The 27,810-nt window shown below is 46.7% G+C and overlaps 1 protein-coding gene across 3 annotated transcripts; it reads right to left on the bottom strand.

Annotated features, from left to right (window-relative positions):
* Positions 1 to 1,829: 1,829 nt before the first annotated feature.
* Positions 1,830 to 27,810, bottom strand: PRDM15 (PR/SET domain 15). 3 transcript variants are annotated; one of them, XM_072138820.1, is made up of 25 exons: positions 27,669 to 27,810; positions 21,396 to 21,441; positions 21,054 to 21,147; positions 20,653 to 20,806; positions 20,211 to 20,463; positions 19,724 to 19,849; positions 19,284 to 19,382; positions 18,294 to 18,524; positions 18,023 to 18,197; positions 17,036 to 17,211; positions 16,786 to 16,880; positions 15,655 to 15,742; positions 15,328 to 15,495; positions 13,872 to 13,987; positions 13,149 to 13,280; positions 12,928 to 13,062; positions 8,667 to 8,830; positions 8,352 to 8,431; positions 8,161 to 8,280; positions 7,726 to 7,857; positions 7,560 to 7,643; positions 6,337 to 6,512; positions 5,283 to 5,357; positions 3,729 to 3,935; positions 1,830 to 2,462 (listed from the first exon to the last, which is right to left on the bottom strand). In XM_072138820.1, exons 2-25 carry the CDS (start codon positions 21,430 to 21,432, stop codon positions 1,953 to 1,955), a joined length of 3,627 nt encoding a protein of 1,208 aa, XP_071994921.1. In that variant the 5' UTR covers positions 21,433 to 21,441; positions 27,669 to 27,810; the 3' UTR covers positions 1,830 to 1,952. The 3 variants fall into 3 exon arrangements, with proteins under 3 accessions (XP_071994921.1, XP_071994920.1, XP_071994922.1); XM_072138819.1 differs by having other exon boundaries at positions 6,337 to 6,515; positions 27,669 to 27,809; XM_072138821.1 differs by lacking the exon at positions 5,283 to 5,357 and having other exon boundaries at positions 6,337 to 6,515.

A 27,810-nucleotide genomic window follows, 5' to 3' on the forward strand; every position in this document is an offset into this window, starting at 1 on the left:
TGTATAATGTGTATGTAGTGATCTCCCCCTAGTGGTGGTGTATAATCTGTATGTAGTGATCTCCCCCTAGTGGTGGTGTATAATCTGTATGTAGTGATCTCCTCCTAGTGGTGGTGTATAATCTGTATGTAGTGATCTCCCCCTAGTGGTGGTGTATAATGTGTATGTAGTGATCTCCCCCTAGTGGTGGTGTATAATCTGTATGTAGTGATCTCCCCCTAGTGGTGGTGTATAATGTGTATGTAGTGATCTCCCCCTAGTGGTGGTGTATAATGTGTATGTAGTGATCTCCTCCTAGTGGTGGTGTATAATGTGTATGTAGTGATCTCCCCCTAGTGGTGGTGTATAATCTGTATGTAGTGATCGCCTCCTAGTGGTGGTGTATAATCTGTATGTAGTGATCTCCCCCTAGTGGTGGTATATAATGTGTATGTAGTGATCTCCTCCTAGTGGTGGTGTATAATCTGTATGTAGTGATCTCCTCCTAGTGGTGGTGTATAATGTGTATGTAGTGATCTCCCCCTAGTGGTGGTGTATAATCTGTATGTAGTGAGCTCCCCCTAGTGGTGGTGTATAATCTGTATGTAGTGAGCTCCTCCTAGTGGTGGTGTATAATGTGTATGTAGTGATCTCTCCCTAGTGGTGGCTGTATAATGTGTATGTAGTGATCTCTCCCTAGTGGTGGTGTATAATGTGTATGTAGTGATCTCCCCCTAGTGGTGGTGTATAATGTGTATGTAGTGATCTCCCCCTAGTGGTGATGCATAATGTGTATGTAGTGATCTCCTCCTAGTGGTGGTGTATAATGTGTATGTAGTGATCTCCCCCTAGTGGTGGTGTATAATCAGTATGTAGTGAGCTCCCCCTAGTGGTGGTGTATAATCTGTATGTAGTGATCTCCCCCTAGTGGTGGTGTATAATCTGTATGTAGTGAGCTCCCCCTGGTGGTGGCTGCTGGTAGAGAGACCTATATGAGCAGGGGATTCAGTGTTCTGTGTCAGGACCCCTATAACATATTAGGCTCCGCCCCCTGCAGCGAGATGATGCATTTATTAACAGGAATAATAAATGATGTGACGCATTTCATTTACAATAAATTATATTTTACAAAAAAAATAAAGAAAAGAGCTGCACAATAATCATCTGCTCCGTGACCACATGATCCTCTGGGCAGAAAAAGAAAAAAAAATCCACCCAGCTCACCCAGGCTCCTGCACGGACAGCCTTTCTAGAATTCCACTTCCAGTATTAGCGCTTCATAACTAGGCAGATAAGGATTCCTGGAAACATGGAAAGCTGGGTGACAATGTAGCCTGGAAAAGCTGGATGGTCATTCAGCTTTCTATGTGCTCAGATTGTACAGAATCTCTTCTCATTAGATCAGAGTTCATGGAAAGCTGGGTGACAAGTAGACTGGAAGCTATAATGGAAGATATATTGGTTGAAATCCAGCTTTTCCACATTATGCAACACGGTAGACCATCCATGCAGGAGTCTTGAAAAGCTGGATTTTACCCAATACGGATACTGATACAGCCACACTGCAATTTTCACCCAGCTTTTTGAAGAATCCTGAAAAAAAAAAAAAAAAAAAACTATATGTACAGGATTAGGGTTCTTGGAAAGCTGGGTGATCATCCAGCTTTTCTTGGCTTCTGCATGTATATTTTACTAGATCAGGAGACTGGAAAAGCTGAATTACACCCAAATATGGCCGCCATCACAGATCCCGCTATGGCTGTGAACCAAAATTTCCGATAATCTTGGAAAGCTGGGTGATAAACACTGCAGGAGACATATCATTCGTCACCCAGCTTTTCCAGAAGGTTTTTCTTTTAATTTAAAGGGGAAACATCCTTTTATGAGCAGCTCATCAATACTGAGTATCTTTTCATGGTTTTCTCGTTTTTTTTTCACAATTTCATGATCACAATTTTATCGGTTCTTCCAGTTTAGTAGCTGTACATCTGTTCCTGTGAGTCCACGTCTCCCGGTTGTCCCCCCTGTGTGGGGGATGTATGAGGTTCCTGGTCCACCTGCTCCGAGGGCGGTTCTTCCTCAGTAGGAGGCGGGGTTTCCCCCACGGGTACCGCCCTCCAGGTCAGAGGTCCTTCGGTTGCGATCTGCCCCCCCAGCGGGGCTATAGAATTCACAAAGGTGGTGAGGTTGATGAAGTGGGCCACGGGGTGCGGTCCGGCGGCCTCTGGGGCTGCGGTTATTGCCAGCTCTGCCGGCCGGTTGTGGAGGACGGCGCTGCCGCTCACCGCGTCGAAGGTCACAGTCAGTATGGAGCTGTCCAGCTGGAGCTGGCGGTCAGGAGCAGTCAGGTGACCCACCGCTACCGGCTGCAGGCTGGCAAACTGCGCTCCGGCCGTGGTGGTGATAGGGGTGACCTTGATGTTGGTTAAACCCACGGTGCACGACGGCGCAGGGACGTTCCCATCGCTGATCGTCACAACAACCTAAAACATGAAATAATATGAGTGTGGGCTCCCTTTAAATTACTGGGGCGTGGCCAATGTTATCAAGCCCCTCCTCCCTTACATGTAAGAATAATCCTACATAGCAATCAGTGCAGTCTATGCTCCCACCAGGGCGTGGACAGCCCACTACTATCAAAGTTGCTCAGCCAATCAGTGGTAGAAGACCCGCCTCATACAACGATTGAATAAGAAGCCTCTTCTAGTGCTTCCTGTACTGCTAGGACACACCCAGGAAGTCAACATTTAAAGGAAATCAACCATCAAAATCATGAATGATCATCCTGATAAACCAGGGACATTACACATAGATCCAGGCACCGGGACTGTGGGAATCTTCTTATATGTGTTATCAAGATGGTAGGAGGCCCTGGATATCAACTTTTATAATTATGGTAATGAGCCATAAGGGCTCTGGGGGGGGTGTTACCAGAGCCTCTCCGTGCTGTAGCTTCAGAGACTCTCACACTGTGCAGGGGAACTTCTCCTTCCCACTGTGTGAGATTACACTATATAGTGGGAGGGAGAAAGTGCAGAGGGAGAAGAGGGGAGAGAGAGAGACAGTAACAGCCTGTGAAGCTGCAGCACGGAGGGGCTCTGGTAACACCTCATAGGACTTCTGACTCATTACCATAATTATAAAAGTTGATATTGGAAGTTAGGAGGCCATGGATAACAAATATAAGAAGATACCACAGTCCCGGGGCCTGGGTCTACGAGTGATGTCCCTGGTTTATCAGGATGGATTGTGATGGTAGATTTCCTTTAAAAATTTATAGTCACTTATTCTACTATAGTCACATCCGAAGCTGCATTCACTATTCTCCCTACCACTTTTAGAGTCTGAAATGAAGCCAAAGAGATCCAACCCCAACACAAAATATGCATCATTTTTTATATTTATGAGAATGATGTAAGACTTATAAACGCAGCTCTGGATGTGACTGGAGTATAGAGACAAGTAGTAGTAAAATCTCAGTTCTCCTGTTTTAGGAAGCAATTTTGCAGCTTTAATTTAGGAGTTTCCCTCTATTATTCCTCCTGGAAATTAACCCTTCAGATTTGTCAGTCGGGCGTGTCCATATGTACACGGACTTTGTCCATTAGTAGCATCATGTGTACAGAGATGGGGATAAAGATTATCAAGGGAACTGTTCATACCAATGGTCAGTCTGGCCGTAACATTTCCAGGGGGAATAACAGAGGGTTTGGTGCAATGTATGGACAACCTATAGGGTCCTCACTGACCTGTTGTAGGGTCTCCACAGCAGATCCGTCCTCCTCTCCGGCGCCACTGCTGAACTCCACCTCCTTGTTACTATACTGTGCAAACTGAGAGTCCGCGTGTACCACCTCCTCCACCCCGACACCATCCTTGACCGAGCCGGCGTGAGAGGCCCCCAGCCGCATCGCTTTACCCCTCGACAGGTCTTCATCTTCTACATCCAATACCGGCTGTGAGGAGACATAAGCACCCACGTTACAGGCACCCGACACCCTGCACACCCGCCCTCCTATGTCCTAGATGGTCATTAATGACCATGTACACCGGAATAGAGTGATCAGGTGTACACTGGTGGTTAGTAGCAGCAGGACTGTGATAAATGGACTTGTATATCAGGATTGCACAAGGATGTATCCTCACACTGCTGTGCTCTCTGCAGACAGTGTTATGTATTGTCCCTGGAGAGCTGTGCAATCAGACCTTTGTGTATGTTGTTAGTAGCAGGAGGACTGTGAAATATGGATTTATATTCATGGATTGTAGCTTCTCCAACTGCACTGTAGGTGTGTCCTCACACTGCTGTGCTCTATGTAGCCAGTGTTAGGTATTGTCCCTTGAGAGATGTGTAGTCAGACCTTTGTGTATGTTGTTAGTAGGAGCAGGACTGTGATTTATGGATTTATATTCCAGGATTGTAGCTTCTCCAAGTGCACTGCTGCTCTCTGCATCAAGCAGTAGACAGTATTGGGTGGCAAGCACACACAGCGGTTCTATCAGATCTTTTTTGTGCGTTACAGCTGGATTCTGAAAAGGATTTAGATTTTATAGACTGAAAGCTGTACCAGATACTACAGTAGTCACTCAGAACTAGTGAGGTGCTGTAAAGCAGTTCAATGCAGAGGGCCAAGAGCACAGCAGTGTAAAGACAGAACTGTGCACTTGAGGAAAATACAATCCTGGAATATAAATCCATACATCACAGTCCTGCTGCTACTAACAATATTCCCAAAAGTTATGATTATACATCTATCCAGCACAAATACGTAAACACCGGCTGCAGAGAGCACAGCAGTGTGAGGACTAAGTACAATCCTTCAATACAAATCCATATTTCACAGTCCTGCTGCTGACAGTTTCCCCTTCAAACGTAAATGGAGAATAATCTAAATTTCTCCAATCTCAGATCACCCGGAGACCCTTCTGATAACCCTGGATTGCAGCGATGGCGCTGCTGTCCAGCCTGACCAGAAGCGACGCCATCACATGTATGGCGCATGGACGTCACATGTAGTGTATGGGTTGTCCTGGGGACTGGAGCTGGGGGACCCCCGAGAGAGAGGTACAATTTTTTTGTTTTGTGCCTCATTACAGCAACCATCCATGGAAGTGAATGGGTGCTGTAATACTTCATTTCCCCTGCGGGGGCGCTGCAGTGTAACAGCCTATCCATTAATACCCAAAGCTGGAGCCCCTTTAATCACCACCAAGGAAGTTGTGCAATAGATGACAGACTGGTTAGGTCTAGAGGTAGGTAGACGGAGCGTATATCTGCCCCCAGGGGGCCCCGTACTGGTTACCTGCACGACTGAGGCCTCGTCAATGGCTGTCTGCTCTTGTAGATCGTCCAAATCTTGGATCCGCAATGAAAGGACCTGATGTGGATTAGGTTCAGCTTATTACATTTTTACATGGAAGTTCTATAAGGTTCATTATAGGGCAGGGGAGGGGGTCTGAGAGCCGGGACCCCCCACCACACCATCATTAGTACAACATGGAGACCAAGAACGTATTCAGCTGTAATGAATGGGGGGGTGGAGGGGGGGTCCAAGCTCATCTTCTGCCAGAAATGTACAGGTATATAACCGACAATATAAGGTTTATTGTGGATTTTGAATATCAACTTTTTATTACTTTGTTGTATATAGATCCAGAATTCTGTGCGGAAATGTTTAGCGCGGTTGTAATTCTGATACACGGATCCAAATGCCCTTCATATGTATAAAAGTCTAAAAGATTCTGTCACCACTAGGGGGAGCTCAGGAGCTAAGTTTAAAGTTCCATGTAAAAAAAAGTCTGCAGACAGCTCTTGAGCTCCCCCTAGTTGAGGCAAAGAGAATTTTTAATCTGTTCCAAGACTACGTTGAGGATTTGGAGCAGTAAATCAGCACTGTTAAGAATTATCCGAAACAATAAAAAACTAAATCAGCACAGAATGTTGACCCTAAATGGTGCAGTGTTTATATAGCAAAATTTTACAAAGCTGAAGAATAAACCAAAGTGTGAGGAACCGAAGGTGATCGCATCAATTTCAACTAAATCAGTGCACTATAACAGTACAGCAGGGGCCCCCCTGTGCTTCACTATTATGGCACTGGCTGTCAAGGGGTTAAAGGGGGTTTCTTCAGGATTAGTGGGGGCCTGCTCTCTGCTGATTAGTGGATGAAGAGAGCGCAGCATGCTCCTCACGGCTAACCATGCATAGCGCCATATATGGAACAGTGGCGGTGCCTGGCATTGCAGCCAGAGCCCTGATATTGATCATCTATTCTAACAATATGCGATTAATGAAGAAAATCACAGAGAACCCATAGAACGACCCAGTAAGCCTAGTGGTGGAGGAGTCCTACTAACCTCCGGGTGCTTGCGCCTCAGGTGTCGGCTCATGGACGCCCGGGTGGAGACCTTGGTTCCGCAGAGATGGCAGCTCTGGGCCTCCACCTTCTCATGGGTGAGCTGGATGTGCTTCTGGAGCATGTACTCGGTCACGTACTTCTTGTCACACACCCTGCAGGCCCACTTCTTTCCCACTTCAACACAGAGAGAGAGACATCACAGACAGACAGCATCACAGTACAGGACGAGGCGTCACGTCTCTATGCGAGTACAGGAGACAGCAGAGTATGGCCTATAAAGCATGAGTGGAGTAGCTGGGCGCGCTCTACAGGACCGGCGCCAAAGGGAGTGCGAGGGCCAGCTCTACAGGACCGCGCCAAAGGGAGTGCGAGGGCGCGCTCTACAGGGCCGTGCCAATTTGGAGCATGAGGGTGCGCTCTACAGGGCCGCGGCAATGGAGCGGCTGGGTGTGCTCTACAGGACTGCGCCAAAGGAAGCAGGAGGGCGCGCTCTACAGGACCGTGGCAAAGGAAGCAGGAGGGCGCGCTCTACAGGACCGTGGCAAAGGAAGCAGGAGGGCGCGCTCTACAGGACCGTGGCAAAGGAAGCACGAGGGCGTGCTCTACAGGACCACGCCAAAGGAAGCAGGAGGGCGCGCTCTACAGGACCGTGGCAAAGGAAGCACGAGGGCGCGCTCTACAGGACCGTGCCAATTTGGAGCATGAGGGTGCGCTCTACAGGGCCGCGGCAATGGAGCGGCTGGGTGTGCTCTACAGGACCACGCCAAAGGAAGCAGGAGGGCGCGCTCTACAGGACCGTGGCAAAGGAAGCACGAGGGCGCGCTCTACAGGACCGTGGCAAAGGAAGCACGAGGGCGCGCTCTACAGGACCGTGGCAAAGGAAGCACGAGGGCGCGCTCTACAGGACCGTGGCAAAGGAAGCACGAGGGCGCGCTCTACAGGACCGTGGCAAAGGAAGCACAAGGACGCGCTCTACAGGACCGTGGCAAAGGAAGCACAAGGACGCGCTCTACCGGACCGTGCCAATTTGGAGCATGAGGGTGTGCTTTACAGGGCAGCGCCAATGGAGCGGCTGGGCGTGCTCTACAGGACCACGGCAAAAGGAGCGGCTGGGCACGCTCTCGTCTGGCCTCTCCTTTACTTAGCGGAAACGTGGCTCCAGTGCTAGAGATCAGTGATCCCCGGATCAGGTGTCTTCTAGCTATGAGGACATGTACTTACCACTATGCACCAGTTTGTGGGTCTCCATTGTGTTCTTCTCGCTGAACGTCTTCCCACACACCTCACACATGAAGTCCTTCATACCTGTACACACAGCGGGAGGTCACATAACGTGCTCCGTAAACACAACAGTATACGCCGTATACACCTATACCCGGCTCCTCACCCGTGTGCCTCTTGTAATGCTTCAGCATGTTCACCTTCTGTGCAAACTTGCGGTGACACTCCATACACTCGTACTCCTTGATCCCCTTGTGCAGCTTCATGTGATGGCGCAGCGCGTGCTTCGTCTTCATCCCTGAGGAAACAGAACCAGAGGCCGTTAGAGCATGCTGGGAGTTGTAGTTTTGCAGTGACCCACATGTTTCTAAACACGGCTGTCCATGATCAATGTCAGCTCCTGCTTTGTTTACACATGTCATATGCACCTCAATTACTACACCCTACCATCCAAGGCAGTGAGTCCATGCTGTAGCTTCACAGGCTGTTACACTGTCTCCTCCTCCACCAACACAAGATAACATCAGGCAGAGTAATGTCCCTGGTTTATCGGGATGGATTTCCTATAATCCCAGTATGTTCCCTGCACTCTGTCCTGTACCTTTCCCGCACTCTGCGCACAGGTATTCCCGGATGTCGTCATGGACTCTCATATGTTCCTTCAGCATGTCCTTCCGGGCAAAAGACTTCCCGCACTGCTCACAGCCGTGACTCTTCACCCCTGAAAGAGAAGAGTCAATGAGTGGAGACCAAACCACCAGCGGCCCAGCACGGAGGAGGAACACACATCACCTGAATGGATGAGCTTGTGTCTTTCCAGGTTTCCGATACTGTTGAAGATCCTGCCGCAGACCTCACAGGGGTGAATGTACCTGCAGAGGGACACAGACGTCCTGGATGTCAGATCCCTCATCAACAACAACTGATCACATATCTAAAGTAATGGGAGCAGTACAAAGTATCCGGGATCCCCCCAATAAGAGACTGCACTGGGGCATCAACTCTCCATTGGTATGGAGGACGTATACGATGGAGTCATGACACAGTAGGGTGAGGGATCTGCAGGGTAGGTGCCCCAGTAGACAGGACACAGCACTACATACTCACTTCTGGACCTCAGGGTCCGGTAGATTCTCCCGGTGGATCACCATGTGCGCGTGGTATGTTGCCTTGAGTGCAAATCTTCTATGACAAATACTGCAGTCATAACCATTCTCTGCGTGGATATCCATGATGTGCTTCAGGTATTCCTTCCCCCGAGCGAACGAGATCTGCAGTATAATACAGGATGTAACTCAGGACTGCACCAGCAGAATAGTGAGTGCAGCTCTGGGGTATAATACAGGATGTAACTCAGGATCAGTACAGGATAAGTAATGTCATGTATGTACACAATGACTGCACCAGCAGCAGAATAGTGAGTGCAGCTCTGGAGTATAATACAGGATGTAACTCAGGATCAGTACTGGATAAGTAATGTCATGTATGTACACAGTGACAGCACCAGCAGCAGAATAGTGAGTGCAGCTCTGGAGTATAATACACAATGTAACTCAGGATCAGTACTGGATAAGTAATGTCATGTATGTACACAGTGACAGCACCAGCAGCAGAATAGTGAGTGCAGCTCTGGAGTATCATATAGGATGTAACTCAGGATCAGTACAGGATAAGTAATGTCATGTATGTACACAGTGACTCCACCAGCAGCAGAATAGTGAGTGCAGCTCTGGGGGATAATACAGCATGTAACTCAGGATCAGTACAGGATAAGTAATGTCATGTATGTACACAGTGACTGCACCAGCAGCAGAATAGTGAGTGCAGCTCTGGAGTATAATACAGGATGTAACTCAGGATCAGTACAGGATAAGTAATGTCATGTATGTACACAGTGACTGCACCAGCAGCAGAATAGTGAGTGCAGCTCTGGGGTATAATACAGGATGTAACTCAGGATCAGTACAAGATAAGTAATGTCATGTATGTACACCGTGACTGCACCAGCAGCAGAATAGTGAGTGCAGCTCTGGGGTATAATACAGGATGTAACTCAGGATCAGTACAGGATAAGTAATGTCATGTATGTACACAGTGACTGCTCCAGCAGCAGAATAGTGAGTGCAGCTCTGGGGGATAATACAGGATGTAACTCAGGATCAGTACAGGATAAGTAATGTCATGTATGTACACAGTGACTGCACCAGCAGCAGAATAGTGAGTGCAGCTCTGGGGTATAATACAGGATGTAACTCAGGATCAGTACAGGATAAGTAATGTCATGTATGTACACAGTGACTGCACCAGCAGCAGAATGGTGAGTGCAGCTCTGGAGTATAATACAGGATGTAACTCAGGATCAGTACAGGATAAGTAATGTCATGTATGTACACAGTGACTGCACCAGCAGCAGCAGAATAGTGAGTGCAGCTCTGGGGTATAATACAGGATGTAACTCAGGATCAGTACAGGATAAGTAATGTCATGTATGTACACAGTGACTGCACCAGCAGCAGAATAGTGAGTGCAGCTCTGGAGTACAATACAGGATGTAACTCAGGATCAGTACAGGATAAGTAATGTCATGTATGTACACAGTGACTGCACCAGCAGCAGAATAGTGAGTGCAGCTCTGGGGTATAATACAGGATGTAACTCAGGATCAGTACAGGATCAGTAATGTCATGTATGTACACAGTGACTGCACCAGCAGCAGAATAGTGAGTGCAGCTCTGGGGTATAATACAGGATGTAACTCAGGATCAGTACAGGATAAGTAATGTCATGTATGTACACAGTGACTGCACCAGCAGCAGATTAGTGAGTGTAGCTCTGGGGTATAATACAGGATGTAACTCAGGATCAGTACAGGATAAGTAATGTCATGTATGTACACAGTGACTGCACCAGTAGCAGAATAGTGAGTGCAGCTCTGGAGTATAATACAGGATGTAACTCAGGATCAGCACAAGATAAGTAATGTCATGTATGTACACAGTGACTGCACCAGCAGCAGAATAGTGAGTGCAGCTCTGGGGTATAATACAGGATGTAACTCAGGATCAGTACAGGATAAGTAATGTCATGTATGTACACAGTGACTGCACCAGCAGCAGAATAGTGAGTGCAGCTCTGGAGTATAATACAGGATGTAACTCAGGATCAGTACAGGATAAGTAATGTCATGTATGTACACAGTGACTGCACCAGCAGCAGAATAGTGAGTGCAGCTCTGGAGTATAATACAGGATGTAACTCAGGATCAGCACAAGATAAGTAATGTCATGTATGTACACAGTGACTGCACCAGCAGCAGAATAGTGAGTGCAGCTCTGGGGTATAATACAGGATGTAACTCAGGATCAGTACAGGATAAGTAATGTCATGTATGTACACAGTGACTGCACCAGCAGCAGAATAGTGAGTGCAGATCTGGGGTATAATACAGGATGTAACTCAGGATCAGTACAGGATAAGTAATGTCATGTATGTACACAGTGACTGCACCAGCAGCAGAATAGTGAGTGCAGCTCTGGGGTATAATACAGGATGTAACTCAGGATCAGTACAGGATAAGTAATGTCATGTATGTACACAGTGACTGCACCAGCAGCAGATTAGTGAGTGTAGCTCTGGGGTATAATACAGGATGTAACTCAGGATCAGTACAGGATAAGTAATGTCATGTATGTACACAGTGACTGCACCAGTAGCAGAATAGTGAGTGCAGCTCTGGAGTATAATACAGGATGTAACTCAGGATCAGCACAAGATAAGTAATGTCATGTATGTACACAGTGACTGCACCAGCAGCAGAATAGTGAGTGCAGCTCTGGGGTATAATACAGGATGTAACTCAGGATCAGTACAGGATAAGTAATGTCATGAATGTACACAGTGACTGCACCAGCAGCAGAATAGTGAGTGCAGCTCTGGGGTATAATACAGGATGTAACTCAGGATCAGCACAAGATAAGTAATGTCATGTATGTACACAGTGACTGCACCAGCAGCAGAATAGTGAGTGCAGCTCTGGAGTATAATACAGGATGTAACTCAGGATCAGTACAGGATAAGTAATGTCATGTATGTACACAGTGACTGCACCAGCAGCAGAATAGTGAGTGCAGATGTGGAGTATAATACTGGATGTAACTCAGGATCAGTACAGGATAAGTAATGTCATGTATGTACACAGTGACTGCACCACCAGCAGCAGTATAGTGAGTGCAGCTCTGGGGTATAATACAGGATGTAACTCAGGATCAGTACAGGATAAGTAATGTCATGTATGTACACAGTGACTGCACCAGCAGCAGAATAGTGAGTGCAGCTCTGGGGTATAATACAGGATGTAACTCAGGATCAGTACAGGATAAGTAATGTCATGTATGTACACAGTGACTGCACCAGCAGCAGAATAGTGAGTGCAGCTCTGGGGTATAATACAGGATGTAACTCAGGATCAGTACAGGATAAGTAATGTCATGTATGTACACAGTGACTGCACCAGCAGCAGAATAGTGAGTGCAGATCTGGGGTATAATACAGGATGTAACTCAGGATCAGTACAGGATAAGTAATGTCATGTATGTACACAGTGACTGCACCAGCAGCAGAATAGTGAGTGCAGCTCTGGGGTATAATACAGGATGTAACTCAGGATCAGTACAGGATAAGTAATGTCATGTATGTACACAGTGACTGCACCAGCAGCAGAATAGTGAGTGCAGCTCTGGGGTATAATACAGGATGTAACTCAGGATCAGTACAGGATAAGTAATGTCATGTATGTACACAGTGACTGCACCAGCAGCAGAATAGTGAGTGCAGCTCTGGGGTATAATACAGGATGTAACTCAGGATCAGTACAGGATCAGTAATGTCATGTATGTACACAGTGACTGCACCAGCAGCAGAATAGTGAGTGCAGCTCTGGGGTATAATACAGGATGTAACTCAGGATCAGTACAGGATAAGTAATGTCATGTATGTACACAGTGACTGCACCAGCAGCAGAATAGTGAGTGCAGCTCTGGGGTATAATACAGGATGTAACTCAGGATCAGTACAGGATAAGTAATGTCATGTATGTACACAGTGACTGCACCACCAGCAGAATAGTGAGTGCAGCTCTGGGGTATAATACAGGATGTAACTCAGGATCAGTACAGGATCAGTAATGTCATGTATGTACACAGTGACTGCACCAGCAGCAGAATAGTGAGTGCAGCTCTGGGGTATAATACAGGATGTAACTCAGGATCAGTACAGGATAAGTAATGTCATGTATGTACACAGTGACTGCACCAGCAGCAGAATAGTGAGTGCAGCTCTGGAGTATAATCAGAGGTTAGTGGTCTCTTACCTGACACCTCTTACAGCTGTACTTGTGGGGCTCAGAGTCGGCGCTTCCATCCGAGTTTTCATCGTTGTCCTCGGAGGAGATGCCGATCTTTCCTATAAATTCTTCCCTTTGTTGGTCGTTCATCAAAGCGATATCCTAAACACGAGTAACAAGTATTAGGACAGTCCTGCGCCTGTAAGTAACACCCAGGGACAGGACAGACAGCTGGACAGGACCGATACCTTGAAGTGGATGTGAATGTGATCTCGGAGGACGTCCACCCTGAAGAACTTGCGACCACAGATCTCACAGGTGTATTTCTTATCCCCGTGTGTGAGGAGGTGTTTGTTCATGTTGCTCCGACAGGAGAACATCTGGGTAAGAAACAAATGTGTCTGAACACTGATGGAATTTACATTATGGTAAATGCTAACATTCTTTCCACCACTAGAGGGAGCTCACCACAAATGGCATTAAACCATATGTATGCAATGAGCTGCCTCGGAGTGTTATATACAGGCAGTCCCCGGGTTACGTACAACATAGGGTCCGGAGGTTTGTTCTTAAGTTGAATTTGTATGTAAGTCGAAACTGTATATTTTATAATTGTAGATCCATCCAAAAAAAATTTTTAGCCCCAGTGACAATTGGAGTTTAAACATTTTTTGCTGTAATGGGACCAAGGATTATCAATAAAGCTTCATTACAGACACCATAGAGCTGATCATTGCAGCCTGGGACTATAGCAAAGCATTCAGAAAGCTTCACCAGAGGTCACAGGAGTCTGTCTGTAACTATGGGTTGTCTGTAAGTCGGGTGTCCTTAAGTAGGGGACCGCCTGTATTTTTTTTAACAAAGCATTTATCTGGAAAATCAGACATATTCAGCAAGTATCCAACACATTCAGATCAAAAGACCAAAACTACAGTCAAAAAATTCCCTTTCCAATATGAATATTAACTTACTTTCCCACAGACCGGACAGGTGGACGGCTCCTTCTTGTACTTTATATTATCTGTTGCCTGGTGCATGGACGACTCCCGCTTCAGGCGCCTCACTCCTGTAGATGGCGCCATGGAGACTGAGAATGTAAAAGTAACTTGTAACAGATTTTCCATGCGCACACTACACATACAACTTTTCGGTCCTTTTAGCTGTGTGGGGTCTTGTTTTTTTGGGGACGAATTGTCATTTTTAATAGCACAACTTTGTGTTCCATGTGTCCCACTAATGAAACTATTTCTGCTTTTTTTTGTTAAAAAAAAAAGCTAATCTAGGTTTTGGTTTATTTTTATTTTTCAATTCAGCAATAACCATGGAGCTTAAATATCCAAAAACTTTTTTTTTTCCTATGGGTCAATACATAGGAAGGGAATTTATAGATATATTTTTCATTTTGGGGGGAAAAAAAAAAAAAACCCAAAAACTAAAAAAAAAAAAAAAAACAACAGGTTTTGAATCATCTACTTCCGAGCGCCATAGATTTGCACTTAATTTTCATTGTGGCTTTTATTTAATTTTTTGGGACACACTTGGGGTTTATTTTTTGAAAGTGTTTAATCTTATGTATGTGGATGATTAAAAAAAAAAAGAAAGAAAAAAAAAAAAAAATCAATTTGTTGTCTGTGATAAATACTCTATTATATAATTTTCTAGTTTGGGTTGGTACAGGGGTGTACGTACAAAGCGTGTGAGATTATAAGTTTTTATTTTTGAAGGGGCTGGTGATTTTCGTGTGTTTTTTTGAATGTTATTTTTAGACTTTATGCTCAGTAAAAGTGTTTTATGGAGAGAAGGTATAAAAAAACAAAACAAAAAAAACCACACACACGACAGAATACATGGGAGTTCTCCATGTGATGCATCAATATAACCTGCAAACAGCCTGAGGATACCCCATGTACTAGTCATACAGGTAGATCCTAAATCTGGAAGCAGACAGGTATCATGAAAGCCGCTGTATAGACTGGTATAAATCGGTGACGGCCATCGAGACGTCCTGTATGGTGAAGGCCTTATCCACACAATGCTCTTGTATCGGGTGCACACGCAGGTCTCTGCGCCATTCGACTACAGACAGGCCCCGGGTTACGTACAAGATAGAGTCTGTAGGTTTGTTCTTAAGTTGAATTTGTATGTAAGTCGGAACTTTTTTGGTCTCTGTGAAATTGGATTTTAAAAATGTTGGGTTGTCATAAGAACCAGGATTAACACTAAATCTTCATTACAGACACCGGTGATAACTGTTACAGCTGATTATTGTAGCCCAAGGCTAAAGTACAGTAACTTACCCATTTCCTGAGGTCTGTTTGTAACTAGGGGTCGTATGCAAGTCGAGTGTTCTTAAGTAGGGGACCACCTGTATATGATAAATCTGCGGGTGCATTATCTGCCCACCCCATGACAAGTGCAGACACCCACCTTCCAGGTGCCTGCGCTGATGCTCCAGCATGACGTCCCTCCTGTAGAAGAGCTTGTTACAGATCTCACAGGCAAACTTCTTCTCGCCGTGCTTCTTCTTGTGCTTGGAGAGGTTGCTGTTGGTGGAGAAGAACCTGTAGCACATCTCACACTGGAACGACTTGTCATCTGTCAAGGAACGGAGAGGACGCAGATCATAAGCGTCTGAGATCAAACCTGATCCGAGGCGACTGACAACCAGAATACACCTCATCCCGCAAAAGACAAGACCCCCATATGTCAACAAATAGCTCTAGGAATGAGGACTCCGCAAGCCGCGGCTCCCACCTGTTCTGCAGTTGTGGAACTCCAGGAACGCCTCCACCCTGAAAGCCTTCTCACACGTGGCACAGCGGTGTCTGTACTCAGAGTCAACCTGAAGAAGACAAGAGGATTAATACATCATAACCGGGTCACATGTGTCTGCACTCCTCCCACTATGAGCAGCCATCACTCCTCCACCACCTCGCCCTGGAGGGGATAACATACAGCAAGTACAGAGACGCTTCTCCATTAGTAACACAAAGACAGGAGGACGGAGAAGGGAGAATAGACAAGGGAGAGAGAGAGAGAGAGAAAGAAAGAGAATAAGAAAAAGAATGTGAGAGAGAGAGGAAAAGTAGGGGAAAGAAGAAAGGATGAATGGAAAGAATTAGGGCCTAACTTGCTGTTCAGTGGTGGTCTTAGTGCTGAGACCCCCACAGATCACAAAAACGAGTGGTCCAATGGGGTCCCACGTATCTCCGTCGGACCCCTTGTCTGACTACTCTGCTCCATTAATCTCCTTGGAGATGATGGAAATTGCGAACGGAGCAACAAGGGGTCCCACTGAGGTACGTGGCACCCCATCGGACTCCTCGTTTTCATGATCTGTGGGGGTTTTAGCACTAATACCCCCACTGATCACAAAAACGAGTGGTCCAATGGGGTCCCGCGTATCTCCGTCGGACCCCTTGTCAGACTAATGGAGCAGATGGCCGTGCAGGACCGCTCTGCTCCATTAATCTCTTTGGAGATGATGGAAATTGCGGACGGAGCGACTATGGTACATGGCACCCCATCGGACCCCTCGTTTTCATGATTTATGGGAGTTTCAGCACTAAGACCCCCACTGATCAGCAAGTTAGGCCCTATCCATGGCATAGGACCTAAGTTTTGATCGGGGGAAAAACCCCTTTAAGGCGAGTATGGAGGTTGTAAAAGAAGGGAGGGTGCAAGAAAGAAAACTAGAAGCAGTTTCTGGTAGCGGCCGGGGTAATCTCCGCTTGTTCTTGCAGTTCACCTGCAGTGTAATATGATGGACGCAGAGCTCTGGGGCTCCTTACAATCAGTTATCAGGACCGTGTCCATCGCATGACCAGAACCAGGACCTTCTCCTCTGCATGAGCAGCTCTTGGGCCGTGGAGCCCGGTCACTCACCTCGTTGCGGCTGTGCTTGTAGGACACGTGCTGCTTCAGACTCTCTTTACGGCTGAAGAGTTTGGCGCACTCCTCACATTTGAAGAGCTTGTCCCCTACAAGGAATATACAAGAGCGCCCCCCTCAGCACGAGAACTAAACAGCATGAGGGACCATTTGGGTCCAATATCCAGCTGAAGGCAGCATGTGCTTGCCCCATTAACCCCTCACAGTCCTGTAGTGGGATACAGCCGTGGACATTTCCTCTTACCGTGGGATCGCACGTGGCGGCTCAGGTTACTGCTGTTCCGGAAAACCTTGCTGCAGATGTTGCACTGGAAGACGCGCTTGTGATCCCCCAGCTGGCGCACAAACTTTCTTCTCATGGTGTGCCGCGATCCGGACAGCAGCCGCTTCACGTTATTACTGCCCTGGTGGAAAGCAAACCTGCAAACAGCATGCAAATGGTATGAGCACAACCTCAACATTTCCATAGGAGGCAGGAAAAAAACCTGACATGCTGGGATGTCACTAATTATCACCTATAGAGGAGGCCCTTATCCTGCAATAACCTCCACTGGAGCTCCATCCTAAATATCCCAAAAATAAAGGGACAGCAGTGACCATACAGACTGCACACAGTGCTACGTATTGTCCCTGGAGAGATGTGTCATCAGACCTAAATGTATGTTGGTAGCAGCAGGACTGTGAAAAAAAAAATTATATTCCAGGGTTGTATCTTCTGCAAGTGCGCAGAGGATTTAATAATTTATTTATATAGCGCACACAGATTCCGTAGCGCTGCACACAGCTAGTCCCTGTCCCCAATGGGGCTCACAATTATGTGTTGCACCATATCTCTCTTGCTTGCGTCCCCCTGTGGTTGTGTGAATGTAGCCTTACTGTAGATAATCGGAATGGACTGGGGGCAAGTCCTCACACTGCTGTGCTCTGTACTCTCTGCATTGACCAGTTCTTTAACACCTCTGAGTAAGAGCTGCAGCTTTCTAGTTGAGTACTGCAGCAATCACACAAGTGTAGAGATGAGAAGTTGCGAAGAAGATCATTGCACAGAACACAGAAGTGTGAGGATACAGCCCAAGGGCACTTGGAGAAGCTACTATAAAATAATGTAGCGATGCAGTTTACTAGTTGTACCTGTATCAGGGAAAGCTGGGTGACTATGCAGGATAGTGATAAAGCAGAGTCCACATGGTCAATCAGATATGATAAAAGAACAATAGCATCCGCCCCTTACTTGGAGACAGGAGGTAGGTTACTATTGTTGTTGGTCGGCAGTTTTCCCAGCATCAGCTCCATGAACTTGTCGTCAGAGTCGTGTGGGAGGGGGACGTCGTCGGGAGGGATCTCGGTGATAATTTCGGCAACGCGGTCCGATGGGAAGACAGGGCTGTACAGAATAGGGTGGTGCTCTGGGGAGAAGACAATATATGCCTGTAACAAGTGGAATTGTGGGAAATATAACAAGTCTGATCAGTATAGGGCAGCAGGAGCAGCGGCGCCCTCACCTGGTGGACTGTCATCCTCCACAATCACTAAGGGGATGTCGCGCTTCACAGCTTTAGATTTGCGGCTCCTTTTCGGCTTCTTCTTTAGCTCCGGCCTTACAGCGGGAGGACTGCAGACCACGGACTGATCAGGGGGCACCGTCACAGCCCCCTCCTCTATATACGAGGGGTCACAGCCCCCAGGGGGAGGGGGGAGACCTTTAGTCTCTTCCAGGTGACTTAACAGATGCTCTGAAATGTAACACAACATTACAGGGTTAGACGGACAATAATATAGGCAAAAGAAGAATAAAGGGGTTCTCCACAAGACTTCTTCTTAAAGGGATTTTTCATCTGCAAAGAGATCCATCCCTTTATGCACAGGATAGAGATGAGATTACAAGGTGGGGGCCCAGGCAATTAGCGGAATGGGAGAACATGAGCCTATTGGCGCTTATCATCTGGGATCCCAGTGGTCATTTCCGGGGGCAGATTGAAATGGAGAATGTGTCCCTTCTGCCTGCTTTCAATCTGTGGTTTAAAGGACCTTGATAGGTCCTGAAACGTCTTGTGTACATCTGTATTGTGAGCTTGTACAGATGTACAACAATTTCATTAGTGAAGGTCCCTTGCAATATAAAATTTGGTGGGTGGTTTGGAGGCCATGGGCCCCCTAGAAGGCTTGGGCCCAAGGCCACCGCCTAAAGTGTCTATATTATAATCCACTACTGGTCACACCCCACAATCATGTATATTTTTTTCACTACAGTACTGCACTTATCTACTGCACTTGTATTCCACCAGAAGAGGTGACGGGCCTGGGAGCCTTTAATGGGTTCCAATAGATTGCTGCACCCCAATGATGTCCCCATGTGCCCCAACCATTTTATTGATGGTGGGAAGAGGTTTACAAAGTATACAGCAGTGAAAGGCTGATCTGTCCATATAAAGGTTGGATAGGAGGGAGTTAATAGGCAGAAGATACTGAACGGCGATGACCCTGGTCCGTACCTGTCAGCAGGTTGGGCTCGATGAAGGTGGTGCTGCACACCTTACATGCCCACTCACAGGTCTCCACGTGGATGATGTCGCTGTTCTCCTGGCAGCTCACTGGGAAACAAAAGCAAAATAACAAGGAGGGAAAAGTCATCCCCAGCGCCCGCTCTGAGATGTGTGAAGACATTGTGATACCAGAACTGACATATGTATATTTATCTATAGCAGCAGAACAGAACCAGCACCGCTCATCCCCTGCCGCAGCGGCCAGCCTGGGGCAGAGGAGGAAGAGGCCATACATGTGCACAGGCACCATCCGTGTCTTACCCTGTGAGCCATCTACTACAATAGTCATCCTGCAGCAGCTGCATTCTGACCCAAGCTGCTGCAGAACATCACAATCCGCACCTTGCTGTATCCTCATCTGTGACTTACAGATCAGAAAGGTAAGTTACCTGATGTGAAAGTGGTCGGGGGCCGGATGATTTTCATCTTTTTGGAGGTCATTGAGGCGAGCTGGTTGGATTTGGAAGAGGTGGAGTTGACTTCTTTTTCGGGTTCGGGCGACAGAAATCCGACCTCTGCAGGGAGAATATAAGAAGAAAAACTAAAATTAGGATCAATTAATTCATGGATCAAACCTGAATCAAATCTGAACCAAAAAACACTCATTTATTAAAGGTTTTTAGCAGTGCCATGGACAGTGGCAATGTAATTGCAACCAGACTGGGTAATCAGGACCCCAATTTTTGCTATCAGGTGGGATCCCAGTGGTTGGATCCGTACTGATAAGCATAGACGACAGCAGGAGACCCTGAGGGGGTGCTATGTGGACCCTTTATAATAAGGGTAACATTATCTGGCACCTCTCTATGTGGAGGGCACCCACTACTGCATATGCAGCACCCTATACACCCCTTCCAGCACCCTCTATTACATTACCATTGTGCAACGGCATTGGCGGCTTCAACAAAGGCTTCTCCATCTTCCTTGCGTAGAAAGCGGCGTACCAGACTCGTAGCTCCATACCGGCAGCGATATCTCGGGAGGTGGTGAAGTAGATGTCGTTACCGTGCTGGAACGCCGTCAGGTTCTGATGGGTGAAATCAGTGGCCGGCCGGACCAGCATCATCCAGTTACATTCATCCTCACTGAAGGTATCAAACAGCACCACCAGCCCGTCCTTCTGGAACACCTATGAGGAAACTAGACAACTGAAGCCGCCTGTAGTCCCTCACCCTACACCTGCAGAAATAGCATATACACAGAGAAGGGAGGAGAGGAGGGAGATGCAGCTGCAGGATTCTTGCTCTGTGATTGCACACTGCGAGAGGGGAGCAAGAGGCGCATTATGTAAAACTATAAAAAGGGATCCAAAATTTACCTTCAGTGGAAAGACCGGATCCTTCTCTAGTTTATCAACTCTCTTGCATTCGAATGGTCCAAACTGCGTTCGCTTGACGAGTGGCGTAACCGCAAACACTCCCTCTGTACCGTTTCCCAAGTGTCTGATCTCTAGATTGGTGGGAAGCGAAGACCTGAAGGTGGAAGATACATGAGAAAAGGAGGAGGAGCTCTGTCAGGAATGGAGGCGGGGCCAGAAAAATCACCATAAAATAGTATCCCACAATTATTATCGGAAGCATTGATTCAAATATTTAGCCGATTTATCTGATACAATGTTTATCAAACGGGATAATTATTTTAGATTTTGATAGATTGGGCGTTTTGGGACGCAACAGGAAAACTGCCGCCTTGTGAAGGTGCATGTACGCGTCTACTTACCGCGCTCTGCTCAGGACAAATGAGTCCTGGACGGTGACCACAGGACCAAGCTCCGGACACTCAGAGTCGTGATACTGCCCACAGTCTTCACACCCTGCAAACAATCAACATGTGACCTTTAAAGGGGATGTCCAAGACATTAAAAAACGTAGCTATTTTCTTCCACAAATAGCACAAATAGCACAGGTAATACACAATATTGCAGCTCAGCCCCATTCACTTCAATAAAAGCAGAGCTGCAGTGCTCGACACAACCTGTGCGCAGATGTGGCGCTGTTTTGGGAATCATTTTTTGCTATAACAGAGGCTGCATGTGAAGCCCAAAGCTTGTAGGACACTTACATATAAACACCGACTCCTCCATCTCTTCCTGTGACATTGTGCACCCCTGGAAGAAAAAAAAAAAGAGGACATGATTAACCAACAACACATACACTACCACTAGATGTAAAGATGCCCTCTGACCTTCTCTAAACTTGTGAATGTACATGTCTAAGTGTTCAATACTTTCTGACATTGTGCACAACTTGCTGTTCTAGAACACGGAACAAAATTCACAACATAATAGAATTGGCATTTAAACAGTCCTCCTTATCATGCTGTTCACCAGTAAGGGTGAAGACACACGTGGCGTTTTTAGGCCGTTTTTAGTTAGTGCGTTTTCATATCGTTTTTGACCGGTTTGAATTAAGATAATTGGTCAAACGGGTCAAGAAAATTTCAACCAAGAGGCAAAATTGTGTAACTTTTTGTTACGCTGGAAGTGTTGTAATGGGATTCCTAGACTGGAGGTTATGGACTACTGTCACTGTCGGCCATTTTGTCTCTCATGTGGAGGATTTCTCAGTCACAGTTAGGCCGTGGTCACACGTACCGCTAGGCATCCGTTCATAACGAGACGCAAGCGCACAGGGGGCGGTCCTCGGCCAGAACGCACATGCGTTTCCAGAGAAGGGCAAGCGATCAGCTTATCAATCGTGTGTTCCAGCCGAGGACCTCCACCTGTGCGCTAGCGTCGCGTTACGAACGGACGCCTACCGGTACGTGTGACCGCGGCCTTACACGGGCAGTAAGAAAAAAAAAACAAAAAAAACTATTTACGTTGTAAAACCAGAAGACACTAGGCCAAAATATATTCAAGTGAAGATACAGGGCCAAAGCCTGTGCCCGCGTTCACTTGTGGCGTTTCTATTGCATTTTTAAACGTATTTAAAAAGTCTCCACCATTAGGGTGATGCTACAACACGTTTTTGAGCAGTACGTTAAAAAACGCATGCGTTAAAAAACACATCTGTTTTTTGAAAACGCATCAGTTTTTGTCCGTTTTTACTAGCGCAAATTCCGAAAAATGCGTTTTTTTTTTTTACGGACTGCTCAAAAACGGACCAAAAACGAGTTCAAAACGCCATGTGTGGCATCACCCGTAATCACACATGGAGGCTCATTTGCTAAGGGTCCGAACGCCGCACTTTCATCGGGTTTCCCGACTATTTCCGTATTGCGACGAATTACGCTGGAATTTTGGCGCACACGATCGGATTGTGGCGCATCGGCGCCGGATTTCACACGCCAGAAATCAGAGGGCGTGGCCGTCGAACAACCGGACGGACTCAGAAAGAACGCGGAATATTAAAAAACCATTTGTGTTGCATGATCAGCACTCGGAAGAAGGTGAACTCCGGCGGACCGCGGCGCAGCAGCGACACCTGCTGGATATCGGGCGCACGACCTTAGTGAATCCCGGCAGAACCCGAATCAGCAGCAGACAAAGCACCGCGGGATCGCGACTGGACCGGGTAAGTAAATGAGCCCCATGGAGTCAACTCACTGTGTGATCGTGGGTGAAGCTTTTCAATTGTGTGCTGTCAAAGTGCTATGTGTGAATACAGCCTGACACTGCACTCATTGGGGCAGATTTACTTACCCGGTCCATTCGCGATCCAGCGGCGCGTTCTCTGCGCTGGATTCGGGTCCGGCCGGGATTTATTAAGGTAGTTCCTCCGCCGCCCACCAGGTGGCGCTACTGTGCTGAAAAGCATCGGAACGCGCTGGAGTTCACCGGCTCGGGCTGAGTGAAGGTAAGTGAAAGCTCCGCGACAGATTTTTTGTTTTAAAAGCAGCGGTTTTTCAGAATCCGTCGGGTTTTCGTTCGGCCACGCCCCCAGATTTCCGTCGCATGCATGCCAGCGCCGATGCGCCACAATCCGATCGCGTGCGCCAAAATCCCGGGGCAATTCAGGGAAAATCGGTGCAAATCGGAAATATTCGGGTAACACGTCGGGAAAACGTGAATCGGGCCCTTAGTAAATGACCCCCATTGTGTTTCAAAACGCATTACAACAGCTGAGAAGAGGTGATTTGCCTAATTACATTACTATTGACATTTGTTAGCGCTATGTTAACGCATGCATTAACAAAAGGCATACGTTAATGCATTGTTAACACATGCGTTAACATCGCGTTTACAATCGGTTTTGTGAAGGCAAATGTTAACAGTAATGTAATTAGGCAAATAACCTCATCTCAGCTGTTGTAATGAGTTTTAAAACGCAATGAAAACGCAACCAAAGCGCAACGTGTGAAGGCGCCCTCAGACACCAAGTTCTGATCCAAATCCCCCAAAACATTGATACGTCATGATACCCCCACACTCGCACAACCATGAAGGATGCAGCTATTGATGCAGGTGGTGGATCCACACGAGAAAATGTTTAATCAGTCTAAGGGTGAAGACACACATGGCGTTTTTGGGCCGTTTTTACTAAGTGTGTTTTCAGATCGTCAAAAACGCATGCGTTAAAAAACGCATCCGGTTTTTAAAACGCGTGCGTTTTTTGAAAACGCATGTGTTTTTGTCCGTTTTTCTTTGTGCAATTTCGGAAAAACGGACAAAAACGGATGCGTTTTCAAAAAACGCATGCGTTTTTTAAAAACGGATGCTTTTTTTAACGCATGCGTTTTTAACGATCTGAAAACGCACTTAGTAAAAACAGCCCAAAAACGGCCCAAAAACGCCATGTGTGTCTTCACCCTAAGTCACAGGCCTAGAGCCTGATGCTGCGTTCACACGTTGCGTTTTGACCTGCGTTTTCATTGCGTTTGAAACACATATACAACAGCTGAGGAGGGGTGATTTGCCTAATTACATCACTGTTAACGTTTCCGTTTACAAAACGCATCGTAAACGCAATGTTAACTCACGCGTTAAAGCGTTAACGCATGCGTTAACATTGCATTTACAAGCGTAAACGGTAATGTAATTAGGCAAATTGCCTCACATCAGCTGTTGTATATGCGTTTCAAACGCAACCAAAACGCAACGTGTGAACGCGCCCTGAGGCTGCGTTCACACAATCAGGTTTTCTGATGCAGATTTTGAAGCCAAAAGCAGGTGTGGTTCATACTGGATGAGAACATAACTTCTCCTCCTCCTCCTTCCCTACACTCCTAGTTTGGACATCAAAATGACATTAAAAACCTGAATGTGTGAACACTGCCTGAGGCCGCGCTACTGGAATATTCTAATGACATCGTGTCTCCTCAATTCCTCACATAGATGGCGTTAGGGTGGTGACATGTGGCGTTTTTAGGCCGTTTTTAGTTTTCAGATCGTAAAAAATGCATGCTTTTTTGACAGGTTTGACCAATTATCTTAATTCAAACTGGCTAAAAACGCATGCGTTTTTTACCATCTGAAAACGCACCAACTAAAAACGGCCTAAAAACGCCACGTGTGTCTTCACCCTTAATCACACATGGAGGCTCATTTACTAAGGGTCCGCACGGCGCACTTTCATCGGGTTTCCCAGAATATTTCTGTTTTGCGATGAATTTTGGCGCACACGATGAGTGTTTACAATGTATTAAACGTCAACTAAACATAGCGTTAACATTATGTTTATATCTCATTAAGACCTTGTTTATGGAAACACGGTGTTAGCGCATCTTAAACTTAGGCCCCTTCCACACGAGCGTTGCATTTCACGTCAGGGCGCAATGCGTGAAAAACTGATGTTTTTGGCTGCGTTTTTGTTCCATTTTTCCTTGGAGTCATTAGCGTTTTTGCGCTTTTCACGCGCGTTATTCGCGCGTTATTTCTTGTGTTTTCGGTGCGTTTTTTCACGCACGTTTTTTTTAAATCAATGGGAGACCCGAGCATTTTTCATAGGGACCATGGTCCAGGAATAAAATGTGTTATTTAATTGAAAAAGAATGTCTACTGATAAGTAACCAGATGTATGCAAACATCTGCAATGTGTTCTTTACACACATATATATTGTTCTTCACATACTATTTTGTTCGTACCGCTCCGCGCGTATCTCCCGACAAGTAAGCAGATGTGCCGAACATCTGTAATCTATTCTGCACTGTGTTCTGCACTTAAATGAGCCTGTGTTCACTGTTTTTATTCTATTCTTCACTGTGCAATGTGTTTTTGATGCATCTCCATAGACTTGAATGGGGCGGGAAAAACACGCGTGAAACGCAAAAGTAGAGCATGCTGCGATTTTGACGCGCGTGAAAAAAAAACGCAAATAAGGACAAGCCCATTGGAAACAATGGGACAGAGTGCAATGCAAGTTCTGCGCGTCAAAAGCACGCGCAGAGCTCGCGCGTGAAAAACGCTAGTGTGGAAGGGGCCTTAGGCCGCGGCCACACGATCCACTAGGCGTCCGTTCATAACGCGACGCTAGCGCACAGGGGGAGGTCTTCGGCCCGAATGCACATGCGTTAACAGGGAAACGCATGTGATTGATAAGCCGATCGGATGCGTTTCCCTGGAAGCGTATGTGCGTTGGGGCCTAGGACCGCCCCCTGTGCGCTAGCGTCGCGCTATGAACGGACACCTAGTGGATCGTGTGGCCGCACCCAAAACAGGATCCCGTAATTTTCTGTGTCAATGAAGCACAAGTACAGATCACGACCAGTTTCCCATGTGCCGTTTTTCGAAACGTTTTTAAACGCATCCAGTGGGAGGGCGTTTGGCCAAAATGCATTTCCATGGGGGGGGGGGGGCGCATATGCGATCGGCTCGAGGCTCGCTCCCCCGTGCACTAGTGTTGCTATATGAACGCAAAGCTAGCAGCACATGTGACCACGGCCTAAAGTTAGAAAATGACAAAAAAAAAAAAAAAAAAAAAAAGGTATTTCTTCCAAAAAGTGGTTTTATTGTCAAAATGTCATAAAACCTAAAAAAAAAACCTAAGGGCGCGTTCACGCATTGCGCTCTGGTTGCGTTTTAAAACGCATTACAACAGCTGAAATGAGGTGATTTGCCGAATTACATTACTGTTAACGTTTCCATTTACAAAACGCATTGTTATCACATTGTTAACATTACTCTTTGCATTTGTTAACCATGTGTTAACAAAACACAAACGTTCACAGTAATGTAATTAGGCAAATCACCCCATCTCAGCTGTTGTAATGCGTTTCAAACGCAATGAAAACGCAGGACAAAACGCAACGTGTGAACGCGCCCTCAACATATTTACAGAGCAGACGAATCATATTGACTGCTAGAATAAATGTATAATATATAGAAACTAGTCCAGAATTAGAGGGTACTTTGTTAAAATAGCACCAAACTCCATGGCGCTTTACAGATTAAATTTTCCCATACTCAACAAGAAAGGGTTAATAAAACGTAATCAACTTTTCTGGGCTATAGATAAATGGCGCCATTCAAACGCAACTGGTCCTGCAAAAAACAACCCTTTAAACAGAATATGTATGCGCTTAGGAAAGGACAATGAGAAACCGTTTACTGTTCAGTCATCCAGTGTCCAGGGGGAATCTCCCATCACAATCCATCCTGATAACCCTCTGTGCTGCAGATTCAAAGGCTGTCACACTGTCCCCCTGCTTTTTCAGCACCGACAGTACAGCAGGAAGTACTAAAAGGAGCAGGGGGAGACAGTGTAATTGCCTGTGAAGCTGCAGCACGGAGGGGCTCTGGTAACACCCTACTGGCTCATTAGCATAAATTATACAAGATGATTTTAGAAGGAAGGAGGGCATGGATAGACAATTTATTTCCTTTAATCTTTCACTTTTTTGAAAAATCTTCAGCAGTTAATAAAATTTATTTTTAAAAATACACAATTCTCCAAATTTCTCACATCTGAGGATCTGTTACATTTTCACCCATCCAGTAATACAAGTCTTCCACTGCTGTTCTTCTGTTACTATGTGTCAGTCTGCATGGAGGAGTGTAGACCATCTACACCGGATGCAATTGTAACAAACCCTCAGCTGTCTAGACACATGTAGTATCCACATTCCATGGCAGCAAGCAGAGATCTTGCCCGTGGTACAGTAACGATACGGGGCAGATCCCCGGGGGGGTGAGTATACAGTATATACACGTGAGTGTGCGCCGGGTGTCCGGGCTCCGGGATCGGCCCGCACAGCCGGGTTTTGCCTGTGATCCCGGAGCTGCGGGGATGACGCCCCCTCCGGCTGCTGCAACAAAGAACAGGCGGCCTGGCAGCTGGAGCGGGGGGAGCAGGGAGTAGATCTCCTGCAGCCGACCTCCCCCCGGCCCAGGTGCGCACACCCCGGCCGGCCCCGCCGCTCCACCTTCCCTCCCTCCTCACACCTGCTCCCGGTACCTGCTCCGGGGGGAACCCGCCGGTACGGGGAACCGAATCCAGACTCCGGGTTCCGATCCGTTCCGGAAATCACGCAGGACCGGAAGCAGCGCTGTCAGCGCGCAAGGCTTGCCGGGAAGTGTAGTTTTTGTAGGCTGCGCGC

Source organism: Engystomops pustulosus, chromosome 2, assembly GCF_040894005.1.
Source record: "Engystomops pustulosus chromosome 2, aEngPut4.maternal, whole genome shotgun sequence".
NCBI lineage: Eukaryota > Metazoa > Chordata > Amphibia > Anura > Leptodactylidae > Engystomops > Engystomops pustulosus.

Bases quoted from the DNA above. Each gene is read 5' to 3' on its own strand.
- PRDM15 (XM_072138819.1), bottom strand. From the start codon at position 21,432: ATGTCACAGGAAGAGATGGAGGAGTCGGTGTTTATAT. The intron at 6,516-7,559 runs GTAAGTACATGT...CTCTCTGTGTTG, and splicing joins CCACAAACTGGTGCATAGTG to AAGTGGGAAAGAAGTGGGCC. The intron at 3,936-5,282 runs GTAACCAGTACG...GTCTCCTCACAG, and splicing joins ACGAGGCCTCAGTCGTGCAG to CCGGTATTGGATGTAGAAGA.